The 13469-nt window shown below is 38.2% G+C and overlaps 1 protein-coding gene and 1 long non-coding RNA gene across 2 annotated transcripts; one reads left to right on the top strand and one right to left on the bottom strand.

Annotated features, from left to right (window-relative positions):
* Positions 1–2958: 2958 nt before the first annotated feature.
* Positions 2959–5528, bottom strand: LOC5507236. Its single transcript, XR_007312509.1, has 5 exons — positions 5389–5528; positions 5183–5284; positions 3882–3960; positions 3482–3519; positions 2959–3078 (listed from the first exon to the last, which is right to left on the bottom strand). It is a non-coding gene; the product is annotated as an uncharacterized LOC5507236 (long non-coding RNA).
* Positions 5529–5542: 14 nt separating this feature from the next.
* LOC5507237 (delta-aminolevulinic acid dehydratase-like) lies at positions 5543–13469 on the top strand. Its single transcript, XM_048731256.1, has 11 exons — positions 5543–5709; positions 5994–6044; positions 6530–6626; positions 6907–7042; positions 7805–7888; positions 10059–10203; positions 10785–10872; positions 11376–11462; positions 11696–11725; positions 11799–11898; positions 13222–13469. The coding sequence occupies exons 1-11, from the start codon at positions 5591–5593 to the stop codon at positions 13278–13280; spliced, it is 996 nt and encodes a 331-aa protein (XP_048587213.1). The 5' UTR covers positions 5543–5590; the 3' UTR covers positions 13281–13469.

Below are 13469 nucleotides of genomic sequence, written 5' to 3'. Positions count from 1 at the left end.
GTCTGTATTTAAAAACACATCACACTAAACAATAATGTACTTCGCTTCGACATAGTCTAAGCATGTTCTTAAAATTTGGTGAAATCTCTTTTGTGAAATCTCTCTCTATATAAAAATTTAATTAATACCAAATGAAACATTAAAAGAGAATTACATAAATGTTCAGTAGCAATAATATTTAAGGTTGTTATCAATGAAAACATTTGATTCTGTATTTTAGAACACATCACCAGATCACACAAAAAAACTGTATTTCGCTTTGACTGAGCCTCGGGATGTTCTTAGCATGTTCTTAAAATTTGGTGAAATCTTAGGCTGGACGTTCTTATTAAAAAGGTTCTTATAAAAAAGTGTAGTTATCTCAATTAGCAGATTAAAGTTATTCATGCAAAATATATGGAAATGAGTAAAAGCTTTGATCCGAGATGCTTTTTGCTTGTCGCAACACCGCGACACGAATTTTTTTCTTTTCCAAATGCGCAGAGGCCAATTTCGAATTCCAGGCTAAGATACTAGAGAAACAAAATGTAAATGCTTTAATGTGTTTAGGGGTACGGTGACCAAAAATTAACTAAATAGTATTAAGATAAATACATACTTTTCAAATTTTTAGACATGTGTGCGCTCGAAAAGTGAAAACACTAAAAGAATATCCCAGAAAGTAATTGAGAATATGTTAACATAAGCTTAATGTGAGTACTTTTTGTATTATTTTGGAGCACTTTTTATAGCGCTTTTTTTTTGTGTCGCGCTGTGTTGTTGGAATAATGCTATAATAATTTACCGATAAATAAACTTACCTAATAGCCCAGTTCATCTGTAGCATTCCGCCATAGTGTGTACTCTGGGCTTTATCACTGCATGTTAACAGCGCGCTGATCCCTACACTGGACAAAGTCTGCTAGCGATTAAGATAACATTTTTGCCCGCGGGGAATTTTTCTGAATTATACGGGTGACTTTCCTGTAATTTTAGCCAGACAGATGACTGACGTTATATGGAGAATGGGAGCTTCAGGATTTTGTTTTGATTGGTTGCTAGGGGTCATTTGAAGTCATTGGTGACGTCACGTTGGGAGGTTGTTGCTATGATACACATTTGTAGCAACTTCATTTGAATGAAGTTCCCGGTTGTTTTCCTCACTTGAGGAGAGAAGAAAAAATACAAACAAAAGACATTAGCAGCAAAAGATAGGGGACGGTGGGATTTTTCTCTGGAATCAAATCTCTACCTTCTCATTGGATCAACTACCTCTCCACATCAATACACAACAACCACCGCCACACAACTACCACCACTACACAACAATCATCACTACACGTCAACCACCGCTACACAACTACCACCACTACATAACAACCAATACACAACAATCATCACTACAAAACAACTACCACTATACAACAATAATCACTACACAACAACTACTACACAACAATCGTCACTACATAACAACTACCACTACACAGCAACCACTACACAACAATCATCACCACACAACAACTACCACTACACAACAATCATCACAACGCAACAACTACCACTACACAACAACTGCTACACAACAGCTACCACAACACAACCACCACTACACAACAATCATCACCACACAACAACTACCACTGCACAGCAACCACTACACAACAATCATCACTACGCAACAACCACCACTTCTTGATGACCTCCAGTATACAATACCAAATGCAATGTTAACCTCTACACTACAAGCACCCCAAAGGAATGCTGCCATTTAAGTACCTTAAGCCTGCTAGCTTACTCTCATTCGGGGTTATTTGGAAATGTTCCGTTTTCCTGAATATTGGTAATCCTCTGGTGCAAAGGTTGAATTGTGTTGGGACAAAAGTGCTAGCACAGGATTCCATATTCGAAAACAAAACATTTCCAACTAACTGCGAATACGGCTCATGGATAATACGACGTTTGAACTTAGCCTTACAAGCCAGATTTTAATACTAAAAGAAATGAAAACAGCTGTACTACAGAGTGTATATTTACATAGATGTCTAAAATATGTATAAGAATTTTTTCAACCAAAACTATCAAAGTAAATCACAGATAGCCCAGGCTCTGTCAATGAGTAATTTGATCTGACAACAGGTACCCCAAGCTCACTGTGTGTATGAACAAATTATTGTGGTTCATGTTATGTTGTGTGTGTCATGGTTTACAGTAAACATATGTGATTGTTCACCTTACTACGAAATAAAATCGTAAAACTCTCAAAAATATTCTGACCTGACAGTGGAGTCTTAAATATGGTCTGGGTGAAGTTTAAGCCATTTGGGCCGACATTCCAAGAGCAACGTAACTCTTGGAACTCGCTTGGTTCTCGAAAAAATACGCAACGCACAAAGATTTGAACTACGGGAGCCTATCGCCCGATAAATTTCAAATTACATTAGCTCATAATATTAACCAATTCTCAGAGTTTTCAAGCTCAAATCGTCGCTTGAATTGACTTCAACAACCTCCAAGTATCTGCGTCCCGTCTAGATCGTCGACGTAAATCATGCATGACTTCTCCAAAGGGAACCGATTTGACAGGCACTTTGTTTCCGTTGGCCAATCGGAGTACCGACCCATTGTTAAGTTGGTGATCAGGCGTCCCTTGTGAGAAGTCATGCCATGGGAGAAGTCACTTCAAATTACTTATTGACAGAGCCTGGGCTACCTGTGAGTAAATGCCAGAAACTATTACAATTCATTTTGATCAAGACGAGCATAATTTTACTGGAAATGGGTGTTTATCTGATTTCTTGAAAATTAAATCTTTTCACTGAATTACAGCATAGGTCATTGTAGCTTTATACACGGATGATGTCCCTGTTAACTGTGCCATGTACAATATAAACAAAACTAATTAATTAAAATAAAATTTGTACTGTTTGCACTTATAACAGGAATTGCTAGTAAATGTTTAAAACATTCATTCCTTTGTTTTTGTGAGCTACATGTGAACTACACATCCACATATTCCCTTTCTAATGACTCTTCCTTGTGTTCTATATATAATTTACTTGTAATAAAGCTCAAGGTTCATGCCATCATTAATTTCATCTGAGAATAGAGTTAAGGCAAACTACACCAATTCAAGCGCAGATTAGTATTGAAAACTTGGGAAAGATATTTGTGCTTAAAGCAGCAATGTCACCAGATTGCTTGTGGTCGTTACGAAGCAATCTCAGATGATTTTCAAAATTATAAGTGCACTGTGTCTGTTGGAAGTTTCTATGAGGATGTGACTGATAATTTAGAGAAGATGGCCTGTTAGATAGCATGAATTCTAATAGATTCTTTTGACAATGTTGCTTTAATTCATAAAAGTCTGGGGCCCTTGATAAAAAGTGTTTTTTGCCGTGCATAAAGACTAACTTTTTTATACAATTGTCCAAGGATAGCAATCAAAGGGAATACTGTTATTATTTCAAAATTACATAATTTCTGTTTTGATGAAGGATACAGTCTTGTAGCGTGATGTGGTCTTTGAAGATGGTATACCTGCAATTATACTGATCTATTTACAAACACACCAACATTGATTTTGTTCAGAGAAATAAATCAAGTAAGATACAAACTATTGTTATGCTGAGATATTCTGAGAAAAAATGAATCTAGGAAATTAAGGGTGATTAATTATAAAAGGATAAGAAATTCAGGGAAATTAATACAGAAATCCCAGAATCATAAAATAAAATCTGGGAAAATAGTGTATGACAAAATCGTGATACAACAAAACAAATTAATCTAGCATAAAAGCTACCCCATGGTGAAAATAAGCATACCTTACTTTATAAAAGCAAAACATTTTGTTTACAAGGGATACAGTATATATTTGTTGTTATCATAGTTACAATAATTACCATTTTTTTAATACTATTCTTTCCCACTTTGTTCCAGTCTGGGCTGCAACTAGTTTCTTCAGGTCTCCTATTGTGTCATCTGGACTAATTTCGGTTAAGGAATAAAACATTTTTTTTTTCTACATGGGAAGACAACTCTGAGGTTTTAACTGAAGTATTTTTTATTAGGATGTTATTGTTGTTTGGATGTGATTATCTAGTAGCATGAGGCCCTCTGGGGAATAGTAGAAGCAGAAAAAGTCCGTAAATGCCCTGTGCCCTAAGGGATAGCAGCTAATAGACGATAGGACGATTACACCTGACCTCTCTTGTATGCTGTTTTCAATATCCTGAGAGCTCAATGATTTCCAACTGCCAAATCCCCTTCTGGCTTTCTTCATAAAAAAAATCCTTGAAGCATTTTTACTGGCAAGCACTGGAATGGTTTCCAATACGCCAACCCTTTCTGCAATGATGGAAGCCAGAGAGCAATTTATCAGTTGTAAAATTACAGAGTTCACTGCATGTTGAAAATTGCATTAACCAGAGGTACTATACTGTTTTCAATTTTCTATTTCTATAACATCTAAAAATTTGTATATTTGCAGTATGATGATGTCGAGGGGATATTATCATTACAGTTTGTAATGGGATTGTTATCAGTATAAGATTGCAAGCTTAAAAACAGCACTAAACCTCTTCCGATGTCCCTAGCTTGTATAGAGCATTAGTGTGACCACTAATCTATGGTTTTCTAATGATTTCATAATTATAATAAGAGGGATAAAAAGGGTTTCATTTAGCTCCCATGTCGCACACAGAAATCCCAAATGACAGTCTAGTATCGAGTTGTGTTTAAAGTACAAATGATAATGATTAAAAATGCAAGGCCGTAGCAGGGGGTAGGGCACCGCTGGGGGCATGTGTCCCCCCAATATTTTCAAAATTATGGCATGGCTATGTCCCTTATCCGGGGCGTAGCCAGGGTGGTGGCCCAGGGGGCCTGGGCCCCCTTTTAGCAGCCAAAAATTCAGTAAGTGTATAAGACATTTTCTAATATACCGGAGAAAATGCCTTGAAAGGGCTTTTTGGGCCCCCTCCTGTTAAAAATCCTGGCTACGCCGCTGCTAATACTTTCTTGATACATAGTTCAGTATAGTGCCTTTCCCTCCCCCCATCATGCATAGTTCAGTATAGTGCCTTTCCCTCCCCCCATCATAGCCCGATGCATGCTGCTTCTCTGAGACATACAGTAACGACTGCAATCAGTATTATTAATGATCAAGTATTAGTTTAGAATATAGGTTTATTGAAAAGGATACTTGCACTTAACTCGGACCTTTTTACCCAGTCGATCATTACATGTGATCTCAATCATCTTAGTTCCACGTGACACCAAAGAATCAGTCAACGAATTTTCGACACTGAAAAATGGCCATTTTCACATCAGTTAAATACGTCTGGTAGACGTTTTCACGAAGGAGACGCTCAAGCCGTTAATAAAATAAACATGACAGTTATTACTCACCTATGTCGGCGTAAGAGGTACAGTTAACAAAGAATTAAATAAAATATCAGACAACTTTGACTTTTTCACACAAAGTTTCTTTCGTCTATCGAATATTAGAACCCAGTACCTCACGGATCTCTGTTGCGCATGCTCTTAGCTGGTATCCGCTAAGGGTAATCCCGCGGGCGCGTCTACCTGGGAGAGATCCGCCGCAGAGAAGATGAGTTTCTCATTTGGCGCAGCGCTCAAAAGTGGCTTTCAACACGCCGTGACGCGACAATGGCAATCCACAAACACCAGCCTGACTCCTCATAACCTTATCTACCCATTATTTATATCGTAAGTTATTATTATTTTTTTTTTGGCGGAAACTTTCGTGATTCCGTTTTAGCGCGGCAGGATACCAGATCACAGATAAGTACTTCGTGTAAGGATATTTTAGTTAATTTTCTTATGAAGTAAACTTAGATATTGATTACGAAGTATATTGCTGCAATCTGGATTTCACATAAAAATTGTTGCATTAGACGAAGATAGGTAAAAATAAAACCAAATCTCTTTTATGTGCTATGTGTATGCATGTGATATTGGTTAAATATCTCATCTTTGTCTTCCTCTCCAAGGGACGACCCTGATGGCCTGGAGCATATTGCTAGTTTGCCTGGACAAGCTAGGTAAAGTGGCCCTGGGGAGGCGGAACTTCCATAAAAAGGCATGCAGATCGAGTGTACATTACTCAGATCTATTGGAAAGAAAGCATCTATCATGCATACTTGCCACCCTTGATGGCCCCCAAAACTAGTGCTTCAAATACTATTAGAAATGTATAAGAAATTCTTGATGAATTTTCCTGTGAGATTACAGTAAATGCATAGGAAGTTTAGTATTTTTTTGATAGGAGACAAAGGCTAAAAACCGGGAGTCTCCTGAAAAAAAAAAAAGGAAAATTGCCAGGTATGATCATTGTGACCAGGTGGGTGAAGTAGCCAGGGGTAGGGGAAGTTATGTGCATAACAAACCTTTATTCTAAAAACATCTTGAAAAAGACGATTGTTATAAGCTGTAAGTTTATAAAGAAACACAAGTACCTTTTCTCTTGCCCATACTCTCAGCAAATTCCCAACAAATTTGATAAACATATTGCTTAATTCTTGTGTAGAGTTGGTATCAACAATTTGGAAAAAGTTGTAAAACCTTTGGTGGACAAGGGCTTATCAAGTGTTCTAGTGTTTGGTGTCATATCGAAACTTGAGAAGGTATGGAGCTGATTCCTTAAAAGGTTAAAGATTTTTTGTACATATGTTAATACATAAATAGGGATCTGTTCTTCCTGAAGACAGAGGGGTGCCAAATATATATAGCGAGGAGGAAGATAAAATTGTGGGTCTAAGCTCTAATTCACCCCTCCGTATAATTGATTTTTTTATGGGTTCTTAGGGTTTATAATATTTAGTTATTATTTTATTAGCTTTAACCATATGAAAATGATTTGGAGACTTATTCTTAAACACACTGTTACTGTTTTTGTATTAACAGGACGGTAATGCATCCAATGCTGACTCTGATTTGTGCCCTACAATCCTTGGGATAAAGAAACTGCATTCACTTTTCCCAGATCTATTGATAATTTGTGATGTTTGTCTTTGTCCATTTACTGACCATGGGCACTGTGGTATGTAGAAAGAAACAACATTTGTATTGTCATCATCATCATCATTATATCATTTCATTACCAATCTTTTTGTCATTGTCATGATCAAAATCGTCCTCATCACTGTCATGTCATCACCACCATCATCATCCTTATCACCAACCACTTCACAACCATCATCATCATCATCACCATCACCACCACCATCACCATCACCATCACCATTATCATCATCCTCATCATCACCATTATCATCACCATCCCCATCACCATCATCATCACCATAACCACCATCGTCATCGCCATCAACATCCCCATCCCCATCACCACCCTCGTCACCATCATCATCATCACAACCATCATCATCACCATCACCACCATCCCCATCACCATCACCATTATCATCATCCTCATCACCATCCCCATCACCATCGTCATCACCATAACCACCATCATCACCATCGTCATCACCATCACCACCCTCATCACCATCACCATCATCATCATTGTCACCATCACCATTATCATCCCCATTGTCATCACCATCACCACCATCATCACCATCACCACCATCATCATCATCATCATCGCTATCACCACCATCATCATCACCATCACCATCATCATCACCATCACCACAATCACCACCATCATCATCACCATCATCATCATTACCATTGCAATCATTATCTATTCATCAGCCAACATTTAACCCTTATCACCATTATGCCATAACTCTTCAAATAGTTATTATCCTAACCACTGACTTGTACATCTCCACAGGTATTCTAAATGCTGATGGCTCTTTACACAATGGACAGAGCATCCAACGGCTGGCTCAGATTGCACTGGCGTATGCTAAGGCAGGTAAGGGCAAACCAAACTTTTTTGTCATGTCCGATTCAATTTGGCAGTTAGCCCATCAATAACATGTATGACAGCTTCTAGCCAACTCCCTGTCTGGCAAACAAACCTCCTTGGTCTGTGGTGATTCTTGTTTACTGTTAATGCAGGTGGATGATACACTGGGGGTCCACCCCTATTGCCCTCAAAAAAATGGGTCATTTCCTATTGAAGGATTGTCAAATACTATCCTTTACCATATGATACCACTTGTCCACCCCTTATCCCTCAGCAATTCCTTGGTACTTGCCTGTTTGTGTCTTTTTTTCTCTCTTTACACACGTCTACCTGTTTGGCCATTCATCTGTTTCATCTCCCAGTTGTGGAGGAGACCACTCAAGTGAAGATTACAAGCCTTCAAGTTGTTGTTTTGGTTAATAGCTATCTCATTTTTCATGGTCTGCTTGCCCCACTGTTGGTCTGATGTACTTAAACTTATCAAAAAAGTTATCTGCCTGTATAGGAAGTCATGTTATCACCTGTCTGACGTGATGACATGACTTATCATTGAAGTTCTCTGCCTGTGTAGGATGTCATGTGGCACCCTCTGACATGATTACATTACTTATCATTGAAGTTCTCTGCCTGTGTAGGATGTCATGTGGCACCCTACGACATGATGACATTACTTATCATTGAAGTTCTCTGCCTGTGTAGGATGTCATGTGGCACCCTCTGACATGAAGACATAACTTATCATTGAAGTTCTCTGCCTGTGTAGGATGTCATGTGGCACCCTCTGACATGATGACATTACTTATCATTGAAGTTCTCTGCCTGTGTAGGATGTCATGTGGCACCCTCTGACATGATGACATTACTTATCATTGAAGTTCTTTGCCTGTGTAGGATGTCATGTGGCACCCTCTGACATGAAGACATTACTTATCATTGAAGTTCTCTGCCTGTGTAGGATGTCATGTGGCACCCTACGACATGATGACATTACTTATCATTGAAGTTCTCTGCCTGTGTAGGATGTCATGTGGCACCCTCTGACATGAAGACATTACTTATCATTGAAGTTCTCTGCCTGTGTAGGATGTCATGTGGCACCCTCTGACATGATGACATTACTTATCATTGAAGTTCTCTGCCTGTGTAGGATGTCATGTGGCACCCTCTGACATGATGACATTACTTATCATTGAAGTTCTCTGCCTGTGTAGGATGTCATGTGGCACCCTCTGACATGATGACATCACTTATCATTGAAGTTCTCTGCCTGTGTAGGATGTCACGTGGCACCCTCTGACATGATGACATTACTTATCATTGAAGTTCTCTGCCTGTGTAGGATGTCATGTGGCACCCTCTGACATGAAGACATTACTTATCATTGAAGTTCTCTGCCTGTGTAGGATGTCATGTGGCACCCTCTGACATGATGACATTACTTATCATTGAAGTTCTCTGCCTGTGTAGGATGTCATGTGGCGCCCTCTGACATGAAGACATTACTTATCATTGAAGTTCTCTGCCTGTGTAGGATGTCATGTGGCACCCTCTGACATGATGACATTACTTATCATTGAAGTTCTCTGCCTGGCCTGTGTAGGATGTCATGTGGCACCCTCTGACATGAAGACATTACTTATCATTGAAGTTCTCTGCCTGTGTAGGATGTCATGTGGCACCCTCTGACATGAAGACATCACTTATCATTGAAGTTCTCTGCCTGTGTAGGATGTCATGTGGCACCCTCTGACATGATGACATTACTTATCATTGAAGTTCTCTGCCTGTGTAGGATGTCATGTGGCACCCTCTGACATGAAGACATTACTTATCATTGAAGTTCTCTGCCTGTGTAGGATGTCATGTGGCACCCTACGACATGATGACATTACTTATCATTGAAGTTCTCTGCCTGTGTAGGATGTCATGTGGCACCCTCTGACATGATGACATTACTTATCATTGAAGTTCTCTGCCTGTGTAGGATGTCATGTGGCACCCTCTGACATGATGACATTACTTATCATTGAAGTTCTCTGCCTGTGTAGGATGTCATGTGGCACCCTACAACATGATGACATTACTTATCATCGAAGTTCTCTGCCTGTGTAGGATGTCATGTGGCACCCTCTGACATGATGACATTACTTATCATTGAAGTTCTCTGCCTGTGTAGGATGTCATGTTGTGGCTCCATCTGACATGATGGATAACAGAGTTGCTGCCATCAAGCAGATCCTGGCGGCGAATGGTTATGGCAGCAAAGTGGCTGTTCTGAGTTATAGTGCAAAGTTTGCCTCAAGCTTTTATGGACCTTTCAGGTAAACCGTGACATGCCTCCAAAAAGAATAAAAAATGCTGTTATAGGAAGATCAGCAATTGTGATAGCATATGGGATACATTGACTTAGGTTTCATGAAACATGCAAGATTTTTATACGGTTGGGTTCACAGTTGATTAATATTAGTCTGTGCATTGAATCCCTTTTCTTTTTTGATATAAAAATAATGGTAATAACTATATTTTAAAAAAAGCATATGGACTTAGCCAGGATTTCTAAAAGGCCCTTTATAAGAAATATTTACTGTATTTTTTTAACTGATAGATGGGATGGGTGACCCTCCCACTGGCTGATTGTAGACAATGATTGTGTTGTGTAATATATACATAATATATATATATATATATATATATATATATATATATATATATATATATATATATATATATATATATATATATATATATATATATATATATATATATATATATATATATATATATATATATATATATATATATATACTGATAAATATAAGTCTGCTAGATAAATAATTGATCTATATAAACCATGTGCGAATTTCACCTTATGGTCATTGCTACAATTCTTGTCATTTTGCAGGGACGCTGCTAAGAGCGCCCCTGCATTTGGTGATCGTCGCTGTTATCAGCTTCCCCCTGGAGCTAGAGGCCTAGCCATGAGAGCTGTGGTATGCCATGTACTTACTACAGGGGGGGGGGACATCTTAATATAGCTTTACAAATCTCAGGGGGTATTGCTCAACCTAAGAATCATGGGAGTATATTGCTCAATAGCAGTATTGGCACCTCCAAAGATGCAATCGAGATGCATTTGGAAAATGATAGACAATGGGAAAATAAAACTGATTGCAAACTTAACTTGCCGCAACTTCCTTTTTTATTACAGTGTAGAAAACACAAGTATTTATGTAGCGGCTTTTTACTGTTTCTAAGCACTTTCCATTTAAAATCCTAATATGTCGATGATAAGACTGATAAAATTACCTTCTAGTAAGCCCACATACGTTCAACAAGTCAAATTTCAGGACCGAGATACAGAGAACCCCCTGGGTCACATGTAATCCCAGGCCGCTATTTATACGTAAAGTTAACTCACAGTTATAGTGTCAAATATAGCCCTATTCACAAACTGAGTAGTTAATAAATCTAAATAATGAAAATTTCATTCCAGGATCGTGATGTCCAGGAAGGAGCCGACATGTTGATGGTGAAACCAGGAATGCCGTACCTGGATATCGTACGAGATACAAAAAACAAGGTGCTTGTCAGTTCTCCTTTAGTTCAAGCATTGTAAAGGTTTTGCTCCAGCCAGGGCTATATAATCCTTGTAAAGTCAGCAACTGTTCTCGTTTCGACTGTACTTATTTATTTCCCTGATGCCACCACACTCATGCAGACCTAGTTTTTGTATGACTTGTTTATCATTTAGCTTCACCATTTAAGCTTTCATCGTGTTTCTATAACTTATTTTGGGTCATTATTTTGTTTCAGTATCCAGACCTACCATTGGCTATATACCAGGTAATACCTTTGTAAAAAGAAATAGTGTCGAAATATTAGTTGTATTGAGTGTTAAAACGTTTTGTTGAACCAGGTCTCAGGGGAGTATGCAATGCTTCACCATGGTGCTCAGGCGGGAGCATTCAGCTTGAAGAACATCGTGATGGAAAGTTTGGTCAGCATGAGGCGTGCAGGTAACTGGACGTAATTATCATCAGCATCAACACCTTTATCATTATCATCATGATCATCATTATCATCAACTAAAACCATCCACTCACCAAAACCATCGTCATAATCCCTTTTATTATATCCAACATCAACTCAAACATCCCATCTTCTTCTTCACAACCACCATTACCATCACTATTGTATTATCCACATCATGACCAACAAAGTCATCATCATCATCATCATCATCCTCATCAGCAGCAGCAGCATCATCATTAGTGATCGTCATCATCCTCATCATCATCCTCATCATCATCATCATCAACATCATCATCATCATCATCATCATCATCATCATCATCATCAACATCATCATCATCATCATCATCATCATCATCATCATCATCATCATCATCATCATCATCATCACCATCATCATCATCATCATCATCACCATCACCATCATCATCATCATCATCATCATCATCATCATCATCATCATCATCATCATCATCACCATCATCATCATCATCATCATCATCAACAGCAGCATCATCATTAGTGATCGTCATCATCATCATCCACTTCATCGATCATTATCCTCTGATTATTTCATCAATCTTCATCTTCTATCAATCTTCTATCACCTTCATCGTCACCACATCACTTTTACAGAAAGTCTTCAAATTCGCAATTTTTAGTCTATGTGGATAATTCAGGCTTTTGTTGTTACTTAGTAGTAACTAAGTAGCTAATCAATGCACTATGGGAAGGGAGAATTTTTTCATTCAACATCATCCTCAGGAACCCAGGCCTTCGAGGTCAGCGTAACGACACGAAACCAGACTAGCGCCCATTTCCCCCTCCACCGCCTCGTTCTCGCGCCCCGTTACGCTGACCTCGAAGCCCTTGATACCCGAGGATGCTTTAACATACATAATCGATACAGGAAATTTTCATCATCATCATTTCTTCATCATCATCAAGCAATCAGTTTTATGGTTATAAAAACATTGTACGGTTGTCATCATCGCAATAGAGTGATTTTCATTAACCCGCAGGTGTTTTGCAGATCATTTTTGTTGGGTCGGTTTAATTTTGAGTTTATTTAACTAAGGTTTATGTGGTTTCATTACATCACAATCCAATGTTTAGCTTTTGTGAGTAGTCACATTACTCGGGTTTGTTCTGAACATTGTTTTCCTTTTGTGTTTTCCTGATTATTAAACTTTGACTATCACACTTTATTTCACGGGTTAAAGAAAACCACTCTATATATTATAATTACCTTTATTGTCGTAACCAATTGAAAGACAAAAAGGGAGGACAATTTCTTTTTCTTCTAGGTGCTGACATCATCATCACATACTTTGTGCCTCAGCTTCTTGATTGGTTACAAGAGTAATAATTCCAGAATTGTAATAATTAAAATTAGAAATTAATGAAATAAGTAAAATGTAACACAGATCGCTAAGAGTGATTATCGACATTTACAGACACCGTTATCGCCGTTTTCATGACTATTTTTATAGATATAAAAAAATATTTCCATATTTTGTATTGTAAAAGGGAATAAAAGGATTAATCACAGAAA

Source organism: Nematostella vectensis, chromosome 8, assembly GCF_932526225.1.
Source record: "Nematostella vectensis chromosome 8, jaNemVect1.1, whole genome shotgun sequence".
Taxonomy (NCBI): domain Eukaryota; kingdom Metazoa; phylum Cnidaria; class Anthozoa; order Actiniaria; family Edwardsiidae; genus Nematostella; species Nematostella vectensis.
The sequence above is the reverse complement of the archived record's forward strand: the minus strand, read 5'-3'. Positions and strand labels throughout refer to the sequence as shown.